Source organism: Phalacrocorax carbo, chromosome 6, assembly GCF_963921805.1.
Source record: "Phalacrocorax carbo chromosome 6, bPhaCar2.1, whole genome shotgun sequence".
Classification (NCBI taxonomy): domain Eukaryota; kingdom Metazoa; phylum Chordata; class Aves; order Suliformes; family Phalacrocoracidae; genus Phalacrocorax; species Phalacrocorax carbo.
In genome coordinates, this window is record NC_087518.1 from 39,100,917 (window position 1) to 39,115,563 (window position 14,647).

Below are 14,647 nucleotides of genomic sequence, written 5' to 3' on the forward strand. Positions count from 1 at the left end.
CACTGTTTTCTGTCAGCTAGTTGCTGTTCAGGGGAAACAAGTAACTCCTGCATGAAAAAGTTGTCCTTAGCTCACACAATGTCTGTGTCTTCAAAACTAACAAGTAAGTCCCATTTCTGGCTTTGTATGTTTACACAACAGACTTAGTAATTGAATACAGATTTTTTTTCTGTATTGTAAGCACAGCTGAACAAGGGGTGCTTCTTAAGAACCTTTTAAAGATAATTTTTCAGGCAATACAGACTAATTTCTATTGATTTGTATTACATGAAAACTAAGAAATTGCTAAATTTCTTAAGAAAGAATTAGATCTTTATTCTTAAGAATTAATCTTAAGAAAGATGCTTAATTTTCTTTAGGCTATCAAAAATTGTGTTAACCTCCAAAAATGAGACAGTAAATTTCTGTTGTACACTTTTTCCTTTTATGCTGGCGTGAAGAAAATTCCTCTCTCATCCTAGTACTGTTGAATAGGATGTACACTTATGAAAGTAGAGTGGGGAGTGATGAAAAAGTAAACATTTTTGGAAGTCAGCTTGCATAAATTAAGATTAATGTGATATTGAAGCACACTCAAGTTTTTCTATCATTCTCCTATAAGAATCTTCTACTGCTGTAAAATAAGATACACTCTCAATCTGTGATAACACTATTCCATGTGTTTTTAAGGTGCAGTCTTTTTCTTATTGTATCATGCATATTTATAGATATCACATTTATATATTGCATGCTGCAGCCAGATAACTGATCATCTAAGGTGTGTTTCGAAACATACTGTATCCTGCTTTGGAATTTGTACCAAAACTGAAAGTAGTTGTTCTGTATCCAGGAATTTTGAGATAACTGTAAAAGAAAAGTAAACCAATCAGAAACTGAACTGAAATTGTAATAAAATCTATTTTTTTTTAATGCACACAATTACTTAGTGATACTTATGCTAATCTTTTTCTTTCATTCTATCTTCACAAATTATTTAGGAGGGAAAAAACTGATTAAAAATAACTGCTGTCTAAATAATTTTGTCATAACTATACTTACTATGCCTAAGCATGTAGTGATTATTGCACAGGGGGACATATCCAGCAATATTCTTTTTGTTAGACTGAATCATATTTCTCTTGTAATTAAGATTACATGATCCAACTTAAGATGGACTAACTCATACTCTGGTGTTGTATTTTTATTACATTTATCTGGACCACTGTGTTTTATGAAGGAACGGAAAAAGAAAAGCATACACAAGTGTTACATCAGCAATGTCTTCATTTGTGTTTAATGTATACATCATGTATACATGTAGTCTTCCAACATAGTGCATACCTAGCCATACAGGTGAAGAGACAAACTCAAATTTTTCAAAAAAGCTATTGGCTCACTGACTTCTATCCACTTTATCAGAGAAATTAACTTTTCTTAGCAAAATACTTGAGAAAAATATCGCTATAATAATAAAGATTACTTCAAAAAATTAAGTGTCCACTATATGTGTCACCTCACAGGTAATTTAAAAAACACTTTTCAAACCTATTGAGTCACACAGCATACTTTCACAGGTTAGAAAAAATGTTTAAAAAGAAATATAATACTATGCATTAAAAAATAAACTAGTACCTGCTTGAAGACCAAAAAAGAGCTCCTCAGCCTGGAGTAATTCCTGAACACAGTCCAGTCTTGTGTTAATTGTTTCCACATCAACTAGTGGCTCCAGGATATTGGATCTAAGTCTTCGACTTCCACCTGGAGTTTTAGTGTAATTTAGGACACCAAAAAGTGTGTGACCATTCCTTTGAAAACAAAACACATGTGAAGAATACAGTCACAGAAATAAAGATGGTAAATGTCAAGTGACATTTTCAGGTAAGAGTATCCTACAAATTTGAGGCATACTTTTGGGATGCTTAGTACCTCCCTATTTGCCATGTATATTATATGAACTACAGCAGTTTAGGAAGTCAGGTAATTTAATGTCATTTAATATAATACTAGACCTCATTATACCGTTTTCCAAAGTATTTAAAATACGTAGGAGTTCAAGAGAGAAATAAGCTTGGATTTTGTTTTTTTAAAGAACCGACTTACAGTCAATACTGGAGCTAAATAACATGCTTATGATTTGTAAGTATTATTTTCATGTTCATGGCTTTTACATGTTACACATCCCAAGGTCTCACACTTACGGGTTGATTCTAACTGTTTAAAATAAACAGTCTATAATATTTACATCTAGTACATACCTAAACAGTTTTAGAAACCTGAATCTTCAATGCTGTTGGCTTGAAAGGCCAATAAAAACATTGGGGCAATATAAACATATTGATTGAAAACTCAACTTGAATAGGAAGACATCTGACACAAGTATACAAAAGCAGCATATAGATAGATAGCACAGAAACTCCTGAACACCACAGTATAAAAGAATAAAGCAATAGTCAAGAGAATTAAAAAAGGGTAGATTCAAAACCAGTATTATTAAGGACATATTTTCCATTAGATGCAACTCATGACAACACTCAAGGGGAACTCTACAGTTGGGATAGTATCCACACTGCCTACCTTTAAGCAAATAAGGGACTCATTTCCCTATACAGTAAATGAAGAGAGGCAAGCCCCTCCAGAATTAATACTGGCACAAGAACTTCCTGGGGCTCTGTGATCCCCACGAAAATTAAAAAAAAAAAGAAAAAACCAAGCAGTGTCAGAAGGGTGACTGATCTAGTCAAAGATGTCCCTGCCCACAGCAAGGAGGCTGGAACTACATGATCTCTAAAGGTCCCTTCCAATCCAAGCTGACCTATGGTTCTATGGCATCTCTCAAAGTGGAAAGCTCTTATGAATAATACTTGGAGAGAGAAGAATCTCCAGGCTTCACTTTTTGTATCAGGGTGATGAGTGGACTTCTAACTAGAGGTGGATCTCAGAACTTGGCAGGCAGCAAAGCACAAGTTCCAAGTCTTTCTCTTTCTAACCAGAAGCATAACAGTCTCGAGAAGATAAGCCTTGCAGGTTCTTCTGCCTAGAAAGCAAGTAACTCCTGGTGAAGGACATGCTCCAAGCATTGTTCTCATTGTGGAGAACTATCATGCAATCAAGTACCACATTGCACGTGACCATCATTATAAAAATTACTTTGTTTGCCACTATTCCTTAGAGCTAAAGGAAAACAAAGCAACCTTCCAAGCCTGGTGTGTTTATCTTGTGGAAAATGAATAAACCCCAGGCATTTTAATCCAACATAAGCAACTTCTTGCAGAAATGTTGCCTCTCTCATCTCACAGTCTGAAATTTTGCATCAACATAATTTATAAGTTTCAATAAAACACAGATATTAATGTATATACAACTATGTATCATCTCTTCCTGCAATTCACTTGTAGGATCTCCTATGCTAAAAATATTGTGCTGGATTGCAAATTTTCCATATAAAAGTATATAAGTTCTGTCATACAGAAATAAATATAAGGGTCAGCTCTTTGACACAAACATCAAGGAAATTCGGTGAAATACAAATTTATAAAAGTGTAATTTGTAAACTTAAATATTCTTACCGAGAATCTCTGTTATTAATTACTAGTTCAAGATTTTGTGCTGATGATGAATCTATCATAGCTGTTTTCTCACTCCCCTGGAAACGCACTTTAAGTGATTTAGGAGCATAAACTGAATTTTGAATAAATTCAACGTATTTTAGCAAAGCTGCAGCAGCTGCAAGACAGTAGTACCTTGGAAAGAAACAACCTTTAATGAACGTTGAATAGTGCTATTTAAACACCACAAAACAAAGTGGTGCACTACAGAAATCACATTCACACTTCTGCTTGGCAACTACTGGGATTGATAGCACTGAAAAGCAGTATGTTTTAAGTATACACTAACCCATGTATAGTGCACATATATGCATGTAAATCAAATATTCATGAATGTTTAGGTCTCTGTACACTTGACACCTCACATATATAGCTGGTATTGCGAACATACATACTTCAGTAGTTACCAATGACTTGAAATGAAGACCCAGGTCACCAAGTATCACTACCTAAAATTGTTGGTACAAGGAAAACACTTGCTGAGGCCAGAAAGGCAATCATAGCTGTTAAGTTGTATCTTTAAGGAAAGAATGAAAAGGAGAAAGTGGAAAGCTGTGAAAACTCAAAAAACCCCCAAACCCCAACCTTTAACAGGCTTTCTATTTAAGTTTCTAGATATATCAGAAGCACTGGAGGGCAAAATAAAAGAACAGCTCTGTTACGATTTTCTAACTTTTGCAACAAGCCAGACTTGTGTGCTAACTATGTAAAAAGCTGTTAAAAACTTATCTGCACACAGTATGCTTTTTCCTTATTTAAACGTACTTTGATTGAACCTCCATGAAAATGGTGCTGAATTCAGATGCACACAATTGTTCTATGTATTCCAAACCCTTTGTTTCATTGAAGTATTTTCTTTGGACAGTTGTAAAAGTCACATTCTGTGAAGACGGGGGAAAAGCAAATAGTTTAAAAAGTTACAGAGAATTTTTCATCAGACAGACTTCTCCTATTTTTCTAGTGATATGTGTTTCCAAGAAAATCTAGCAATTGATTCAGCAATCTGCCTTTGTAGAAGTATTCATTCCAGCTTATTAGCACAAGCAAGCCACATTACTGTCACTCATCTTTCCTTCTGTCTGGTAGTGAGTATATATAAAAAGACTCATACTACTGTTTTGAGCAAGTTAGCACAGGCTTTTTCTTGGATATTGCTCTTCCTCTCAAGAACTAGCTACTCCAAATTTTGAATTTAACCTAGTTTGGTTAAAGTTAATGACTTTTCGGGAAGAGCTATTTTCACGCTAGCATTGATGCTCACATTCACACTGTAGTTTTCCCTTGCCAAGGTTTAAGCCCAAGGGATCATTGTCAAACCTTCAGTGGTAAATAGGGAACAAAGATATGCAGGTCAATGCAACCAGATGCGTGCAATGTGCAAGTGAGTTATGCATGAAAAAGAGAGAGGTCAGGAAGTAGAAGAGGACTGGTGAAGAAGCCATCAGCAGTGTAGACATGGAAGCAATTCCAGTAGTAATTAATATAGTTTTTTAAAAGTTCTGAGGCTTTAATACTGATAAATTACATATAATGGTTAGTCTCACCCTCTTTTAACCTGCCAGTGTTCTTTTTCCTGTTCTGTGACACATTAGCCTCATCTATTTACCAGGCTGAGAGAACAAAGACGGAGGAAAGGAAAATGCTTCATTTTTTTGATCTCTGAATCTTTCCTAGGTTCAGCATTGCTCAAATTACTTCAATGCCACAAATTCAAAACTTTTGGCTTTAATCAGTAATATACTTATCTCCGTAATTGTCCGGATTAGAACTAGCAGCACTGGAGCTGCATTTAGATTATTCTTTACCATGGTAAAATTAGGCCCAAAAATCACAGAAAATACAAAATCTGACTGCATTTAAGGTTTTAGAAGTTGTGGAAAACTCTCAAATCAAAAATCATATAAAAGTGATCAACAAGAACTCTAAAATATGGAACGAAATTTAAGAGCTAACCTTGAAATGTTCTGTTATCAGACTGAACAATTTTGATGTGTTCCCTGCATCACAAGCAGTGTTTGACATTATTATTTCTAGTGGTGTTAAAATCTTGAGTTTAGTAATAACCTGAACAAAAAAATTCAAAAGTAATTCAATAAAAATCCATATATAATCTAAAATATGTTTACATTATAATGAACCAGCAATAAAGAATTACAGAATCCTTATATTTTAAAATCACAGTTCCAGTCTTGTAAATAAAGACTAAATTTTCTGCTAAATTCTACACTACAGAGTAAAATTTATCTGTTTCTACAGATACAGATATATAAATATACATGAAACTAAATAAAAATATAGGTATCTATCCCCTGTTACTTAAACACAGAAACATGCTTGTCATCGAAGCAAGAGATAAATATCCAAAACTATATTCCATGGCTATGATGGGAAAAGGACCTATTTTCAGCAGATGGCAGCTTTCTGGGCTTGCAGCTGAAAAGTTAATGGTGCTCTGGAAAATGAAGAAATGCCACAGATCCGAATATTAATAATCTTCTGATTGAGTTGCGTCTTAGACTTTGTAATAACCTCCTCATAACATTTATCTCATTTTTCAATACGGCTCAAAATGCACATATGTAAAACAGCTTTGCTTTGGTTATGTTTTACACACCTGCTGTAGGGATTTAAAGTACACCATATGCTTTTTTATTTGTTCACTGTATAAGAAAGGAAAACCATCATTATGCATTTATATTCATTTATATCATCATCCACAAATTCTCAAGAAAGAAACATTAAAAAACAGACTATATTTTAAACACTTCAAAGTTAGGATGTGAAAGAAAGGACAGATAACAATGGAAAGGTGAACAAGTATAAAAAATACACAAAGTAAATCATCTAAGGGTATTGGGGGGTGGGAGGGAGAGCTGTTGCTGCCTGTCATATCTGATAATCATTCGGAACGTTTTTTTAGAGGCATCACAGTTAAAGCAAACCTTGAGGAAATAAAAGAATAAAAGAAAACTTTACTGAATTAATTTACAGAATATTCAAAAATAGAAGGGTTCACAAGAAAAAGAAAATACAATAAGCTTGATATCAAACACTAGCAAAACACAGGTAGTGACTTAAGAAAACAGCTGATCAGCAGACAGACAGTATTGTTAAAGGTGTTAGAGATGCCACGTAGTGCATTTGGGAAAAAGTAGTTGTGTACTAGTAGGTCTTTTTTTTTTTTTTTGACTGGATAGTCAATACGGTATCAGGTGGCCCACAGAATGGAGAACTCGGTAATCTAAATGGAAAATTAGGAAGTTATGTGCAAAAATTAAAATGCCAACTTTTAGAATGGTAAGGGAGGAAAATATTCAACACACTGGCCATGGTCTGACAGGTGGTTATAGAAGATATAAACTTATCATGTTACAAGCCTGAGTAACAGAAAATAGAGTAATGTTATCAGAATTTAAAGATAAAGTATGAAAGGCTTAAAAGAAGTGATTTTATTTTATCATTAAATTCAAGACAAAACTGAAAGTAAGGGGGTGGGGGAGGAATATGGGCAGCTAAAATACTTCTTAGTTTGAGAAAGATAAATTTCATGGGACTAACACAGTTCTCAACCCTGACACAGGAGAACAGGAGAGACTCTAGAGTATAAACACAGCTACTTCTTCCTAGAAAGAAAGCCTTTTACTCTTAGAGGTAACTGTAATATTTATGAAACCATTGAAATTAGTAAACAATTTCCATAAAAATAATCTGAAGTTTCCCTGCAGGATTCTAGTCTTATAATTCTTTTGATTACATGGGACTTTTTTTTTTTTTTCTTGGAACAAGCAAATCAATTTTTCACTTTCAAACCTTTAGGTGAATTGTTATGTAAGTTGCCATATCATAATCTGAATATCTGCATTTTCTCACGCACCACATTTTCAAGGTGCACATCTCATTCTGATTTTTAGTACTGTGTATTACAGAAGCATTTCTGTAGATGCCAGGTTCAAAGCATACTTACGTGTGTTAAGTCCAGGATAAGCTTTAAAAAGCACTAATGATCCAAAAAAATTACATTGTACAACATATATTTTAGCAAATATATTTGATAGCTGTTTATAATCTGAGTCATATCTACTTATTCTCCTAATTAAATTTAGGTTTTATTTCTCTGAATATTGTAAAGATTCTACAAGCCACATTATCTTCTAGCATGTGTAACTACAACAAAACAGTTCTGCTCTCAGAATTGTTTTGCCTGATGAAAAATACTTGCAAGTTCTGCTACCACGTATGGCCCAAAGCTTTTCAAAACAAGGCATCTCACTCCCACATAGTTTGAATACACTGTTTTTTGCAGAAAGGCTATTTTTCTTTTGCAAAACATTCTTTCCTCTATCTAAAACCTGAGGCACAGTAAAGAAAATGGCAGTCCTTTCAACATTGCAGATTTTCTAGAACTTGTTACTTTTACTTTTGAGGAATTTCTTCTACAAACTAAAAATTTAATTTCCCATTAGTCATAAGCTTTTTTAAGAAAGAAAGTCCCACTAATTGGCCTGCAAGGAATACATCAATTAAATATATAACAATACCTTGGCATAAGTTGTATTGTCTGCAAATTGTGACAGGATCATCTCAGGATTTTTTAAGTCAATACTGGCCATTCCTACTTCCCCTCTGGCAAGGCCCCTTCCTTCTACTACAGCTACGATAACTGATGCAGCACTATGAGCTGAGGCTGTAGATGAGGATGTAACTGTAAAAAAGTTGCATATATTCAGTTGTGAGCCACTACTTTACATTCACAGACTCATACTTCGACATTCCAAATCAAATATGTTTATACTCCCATATCCATGGAAAGCTCTTTCAATTTACCAAACTTAGTTAAAAATTAAAAGTTCTGGTTGTTGAACTCCTTACTTGCCATACCATATAGGCAAGTCACACTTTCCGATGTATGAACATCATACTCTTACATTAAAAGACTAATTGAATGCGTAAAGATTGTCAGAACTAATCACATTTCTGTAGCAAGTGAATATACAGTTTCTGAGTCACAATCTTCATACTGAACAAAACAAAAAAGATGTTCAGCATGTGCCAAAAGGTACGGCTATTATTAAACATGCTATTTTAAATTCAAAACGATGCATAGCTATTAGTGCTAGTTAAATTCAGGTGTATTAATTGCAGAGAGGTACTGTAAGTTAATGTGAAAAAGCACAACTCTGATCAAGGTGGCTTAGATATCGTCAAGTTAGGGAAAACAGATATCTTACAGATATATAAGTGTGTCATCTGATTTTACACTAAACTTATTAAACTATTCTAATATATATATCTATGATAGGCTTGAGACACATTCATTTGATTTTCATTTTGGTGTTTTTTTAAAACAAAACATTTTTAGTATCTTAAAATTGGTTTGGCTTAAATTTTCCCAGATACCATCACAAACGCAACTAATCTCGCCTCCTTCTTCAAATGTCCAGCAATCTCTCTAAGATACCCCTTACAAACATTAAGTGTGGAAATTAAGGTTACAGGTCCTTAACACCTAATGTCTTCCGTTATGAAGACCCTCCTTTCAGGCAGTTGTAGAGAATGATAAGGCCTCAGCCTCCTTTTCTCCAGGCTGAACACACAGGTAAAATCAAAGGAAACTGAAGGTGTGCGTTTATTTTGTTGTTAAGTTGCCTGCTCTGTGGGTTTCAACATCATAGTTACTCTGATTCCCTAATTCCTGGAGTAGTCATAAAGAAAAGTGTGGATCACAACAGCTGTAGGAAATTACAAACTTCATGTTACTTACATTTTGCAAAACAATAATTCAATTCAGAAGCAAGTAGAGAGCCAATTTGTATTCTTACCAGGAACAGATAATTTTTAAAATAAATTTTTTAAAGTAATTTAATTACTTCAGAGAATTACCATTAAATAACTTCAAGAACACTAAAGACTGAAGCGATAATGATTAGTCAGACTGTGAAAGAACTAACTTTGAGCCCCATCACTCTGCACTGCTAGAGCACACAGACACCCATAACATGGCACAAGGCATTATTTCCCTGTAATACAACTTTGTTCATAAGAAGCACTGCAAAACGTACACCCAATGAGCTGCTGTGTAAACGCTCTGCTGGAGAACTAGTGTTCTACACCTTTGAAGATGCCAACATAAAATGCAGAAAACTTGCACTAAGAAACTAGAGAATGGCATCATGATATGTGATGTACAATGCATTACGACTGTAAAAAGAAACCCTGATTACAAATGTGCACAGATTTGGGCTCTTCACTTCAGTCACCACACAAACCCACATGTCCATAAAAATAATTCAATTTTGGACAATTTGAAAAAAGTCTGAATTTTAACTATATTGATAATTTATATATGAATCCAAAGTAAATGACAAGAGGTTGCAATATCGAAACATCTAAAGTAGTATTTTCTCCTATGGGTGCACCTTTCATTGACAGGCATCCTCTGTAATACAAAACACATTATGTTTCGTGTTTTGAATATATCTCAGCATTTTACTGTAACACGTTAAAAAATAAAGTATGTTTAATAAAATAAGATTAGAAATGCAAGTAGGACTATTTCCTTTAAAAGCTGTTAATCTTACCTGAATATCCCATAAGAGGGGTATGGCTTCTGCAAAGAGATCTACTAGAAGAGAGGGGTGTTTTTCCTACACATGTGCTATTCAGGCCTCGCACAGAAGAACTCGTGAAATTCAACGTGCTAGCATTTTCTATGCAAGAACTTCTGTCCCCAAAATAAGATCCTGAGGCTGGCGGGACATTAACTTTTGAAAACAGACACATTAAGTGATAGATCATTTTACTGAAAAAAAAGATTGGAATGAGTTTCTATTCAGAAAGCAATATATAAACATACAGCTTAGGAAACTTTATTTTTCTTATTAAAATAGAGATATCCAAGCAATAACCTTTAATGTCATTCTGTAAAATCTCTCCAAAGTAGTACCAGTATAAAATGAAATAAAAGTCAGTCTGTTTTGAAAACAAGCTTGTATCGATAGGGTTATTTTCCAAAATGACATTCCTTGCAGCACCATTAAAAATATTTGTTTACATTGTTGGACTTAAATAGTATGATAGAAGCCACTTCACAATGCATAATTTCATATTCTATGAATTCTAGATTTATGAAAGAATGCTCTAAGTCAGCTCTGTCTCGCATTCACCGCTTAAAATGCTTGCACTTTTAAAATGCTTACCTGAAACTGCACACGTTTATGAAAATTTTAGTTTAAAGCTGAACATTCTTTTTAAAAAAAGGACAACAAAAGAAAACAAAGAACCATGCTCAAACACTCCTCTGTTTGAGAATGATCTCCCTTTGAATTTGCAGGGTTCAACTCTCAGAAATCATACAATAATCTGGGAGGTGTTTGTTATCTGCAGTTTCTTTTACATGTGTATCTTAATATTTATCTGCGTTTTGAAGTCCTGAACGTCTCTTTTTCTCAGATCATTCTTTATTTTTAATAAATTAAGTATTTTACTTATTTTCAGTTCTCTTGAGATGACTAAAAACATTGCACCCTTAATCTAACTTGGATAACTGCTTTTTAAGGTAAAAAATGAATTAAAATATAAACAGAGTTTTTCCACTTAAAACTTATAAAATTCCAGGTATTCAGAGACATGCAAACCCAAATGTTTGTTCCGTTATATTAAAAATTGATCTACAAAATACTTTAGTATCATTCTCAGATGACCCATTAACTGCATGATATTTTCTCATGGTTGGTACAAAAATATTTACAGTACTGGGGTATTTTTTAGGTTTCTTGTTTCTTTTTTTAAAATCTTACAAAACTGTGACAGCTAAAAAAAATTCATTCTGGCTGTAATTATTTTTTTTTAAAGAGTAGACAAATCAGCATTGCAATGCACATGGATGATTTTAAAAAATAGCATTCACTTAGATTTTGGCATAAAACCATGCAGAAGTTTGGGAGAAGAGACTTTGCTATTATCTTAGAATGTACTGAATCGGGCATAACCTGTGGAAACACGTAATTTTAAAGACCAGATGAACCAAACCATCTACAGGTATTTTTTTAAACCAACAATTAAGTTATGCCCTACTCCAATTATCATTCTAAGTTTTTTGTTTGTTTGTTGTTTGGGTTTTTTTTAGGATTCATGACCGATCACATAGGTTACCCCAAACCATGTTACCTTCTTCCCAATTTATGCATAATGGAGATATACATACTTCAGAATGCACTTCAGCAAGTGTTAAAAGAATTTCCAATTCTTTTTATAGTTTTTCCACTGAAAAAAAAAAATTAACCATTTCTTTTCTGCCTGCCAAGACACAGACTTTGGCATCAGGCTCAAGTCTTATGAACTGGTTGATCCACACATGTACAGGGTACAGGAGCTGGTGAGGGGTCTTGTCCTCAGGGGGGGCGCCGGGATGCTGCTGTCAACAGCAGATTTACATGAAGGATTGAAAGTACTGGTGTTGTGTTGTAGGACCGCAACATTCTTACAAAACATCAAGGGTAACTGCACTTAAAATTATTTCGAAGGCCAGACCAAAAAAAAGCACACCAACACCAACAAAAAAAAACCCCAAACATAAACAAACAAACCCAAACACAAAACCATCTGAATGTGGTTCAGATCTCTTGTAAATATTGTGTTGCAATTCAGTTTATTGATCCCTGCAGGGAACTCTGATGCTGCTACCTAAAAAACTTACGTAAAGAAAAAAATTATTTATTTAAAGAAGTGTGAGGAACGACTACCATTGTTTTCACGGGCTGAACGAAAAAAAGAGGTCGCTAAGATGACGAGGTGCTGCTGCTGCTGCCCCTCCTCCGTACAAGTACCGCTTGTGACAGCTCTTTCGAAGCCCGACCCAAGCCAAGAGGGCAGGAGAATAAAAGAAAGAAACAACGACCCGCACAGGGGTGACAACTCCGCATCCCACCTCCTGGTCCGGGAAGCGGCGGCTTTACCCCGCCACCACCAGCAGCCCGGCGGGGAGCGAGGCCTTCCCCGCTGGAGCTGCGCGGCCTCGGCCCTCCGCTGGACAAGTCGCCGGTGCTGCCCGCCGTGCTGCGCGGCGTCTGCAGCAGCCCCAGGGTATAGCGGGGCGCCGCCTCCGCTCGCCCGCCCAGCCCCGGCGTGGAAGAGCCGCGGCCTGTATAGGACTGCGAGGCGGCGGAGGCGGCCTCCCGCCCCCCGGCCTCCGCCTCGCTGCTCGGATCCGACATCGCCGCCTCGCCCCGCACAGGCCCCGCCCGCCGCAAAATACACCTCCTCGCAAAATGGCGGCGGCCACGGCCCGCCGCGCATGCGCACTAGCCTCACCCCACCCCACCCCCACCGCGCGACCGCTCAGCGCTGACCGCCGTCGTGGAGAGATGGCGGCGAGCGCCGCAACAGGATGGGGCCCTGCTGTTAAAGGGAGACAACAACTGTAGAGTTGCAGCTCCTAGTAGAGCTGTAAATGATACAACAATGAAGAGTTGCTGGGCACGCAACAAGTTTCATTATAAAAATGTAGTTACAGACAGGGTGACGCGGGAAGGCAAAGGAAGTCTCCTATGCTCTTTAAAACAGGAGTAAAGCATTTAAACATAATTTGGCCCACACTCGTTGAACATTCAGAGACTGTTTTATCAGGAACTTCACAGATGTTTTTCCCCATTCAAGAATTTAGATACCAAAACATCCCAATAAAAACCATAATGCTTGTTCACATCTAGAATTCTCTTAAATATGTGTGCTTCCATGCATGTTTTAGAAGACTAACACTGCTTTGTATATTAGCATGTAATATACCCCACTTAAACTGTTTCAATTAGCATTTTAACTAGACAACATTTTGTCTCTGCAACTTAATACACCTGCATTAAAAAAACGCCAAACTGAAGCCAGCCTTGACGAGGCCACAACTCTGTGCACAGTTGTAGTTTGGTGTAGTTCAGCTTCACAATAGCAGTTCTACCAATTGCAGCTCCTCAGCTGACATCTGAAGGGCAGCACCCCCAGCCTCCTGGTTCAGAACATGCATGTGCTCTGTCAGCACTGACCACATCGAGCATCACCAGTCAGACAGCTTTAAAAGCCTGAGCATCAGGAACTTCCGTTTCGCTGGAGAGCAAAGGATGGAAGACAGCAGGTGCGACTCCAGTTAGTGCCACTGTCCCGAATTTGAAGTCCTACACTGAACTTTCGTTATGCATTCAGACTCCTGAAGCTGGTGTTAGGCCTTCTCTTCTCTGACAGAAATCCAAGTGTATGGCAAGAAAAGCAGAAACAAAAGGAACATCCATTTTCCACCTTCTTTTCTTTCTTACAGTCACAAATCATAAGGCTGAATTCACCTACCCAAGTTGTCTCAACAAAACTGAAAGAATGCATCTTTGGAATAAAGCACATACCTCTGGACTTAACCATGTTCTTAGAAGGTAATAGAATGGCTGTTGATTACCCCCCCTATTTTCTTCACACAATTTTACATACCTGAATTATTCATTATGCTTTTGCAAATTCTCATACAGCATCTTGCAAAATTTATTGCTGGGAATGTTTGCTACAGTACTTAAGATCAAGTATTAAGATAATGTCAGGATCTTTCCATATAAAGATTTCCATGGGAAAAAAAAATGTTATGGAAGTACAAATTTCTGAAAGCCTTTAATAAAGGACCTGTAACTGAAGACTGAGAACAGTAGATAAATTACTGCAAAGTGTCTATGTAAGCTCAGAAAAAAGTCTTATCAGTACTTTTAGCAAAATAGAGGTAGACAGTAACAATGTATTCTGCACCAAAGTGACCTAGGTCTTGACACAGACACACTGGGTGACTAATTTTTTCACAGTACATTTAACAGAAAATGTTATTTTGTTTGCAGAAGAAAAACTGATTACTCTTTCTACAAATACAACATTTTTTTAAAAATTATGTCAAGAATGGAAGAATATTCTTCAGAAGTTTTTAGTTTGTGCACATACTCACCCCTTTTTAACCTATAACCTTTTAAGATCTTTACAAATCACAGCAAACATAGGAATTGAAGTTGACAAGACCTTCTTACGAGAAAAACTGCAATAAGATT

At 36.1% G+C, this 14,647-nt stretch overlaps 2 protein-coding genes across 12 annotated transcripts in view; one reads left to right on the forward strand and one right to left on the reverse strand.

The window, feature by feature from the left end:
- MSH4 (mutS homolog 4) overlaps positions 1-14,641 on the reverse strand; it is a 29,616-nt gene extending 14,975 nt beyond the window's left edge. For 8 of the 11 annotated variants that reach the window (XR_010373417.1, XR_010373418.1, XM_064454797.1 and 5 more), the window contains exons 1-8: positions 12,511-14,641; positions 10,163-10,383; positions 8,123-8,286; positions 5,538-5,648; positions 4,350-4,465; positions 3,546-3,719; positions 1,612-1,784; positions 776-843 (exon numbers count right to left, since the gene is read on the reverse strand). Coding sequence is in view for 9 of the 11 variants with exons in the window: in XM_064454797.1 (XP_064310867.1) it covers positions 776-843; positions 1,612-1,784; positions 3,546-3,719; positions 4,350-4,465; positions 5,538-5,648; positions 8,123-8,286; positions 10,163-10,383; positions 12,511-12,878 (1,395 nt within the window). In the remaining 2 variants the exon portion in view is untranslated. The remainder of the gene's footprint in view (positions 1-775; positions 844-1,611; positions 1,785-3,545; positions 3,720-4,349; positions 4,466-5,537; positions 5,649-8,122; positions 8,287-10,162; positions 10,384-12,510) is intronic. The other 3 variants (XM_064454803.1, XM_064454796.1, XM_064454801.1) reach the window with 3 other exon arrangements.
- The window catches only part of WDR47 (WD repeat domain 47), an 86,244-nt gene that overhangs the window by 52,260 nt on the left and 19,337 nt on the right, over positions 1-14,647 (forward strand). The gene's annotated exons all lie outside the window — the stretch shown is intronic.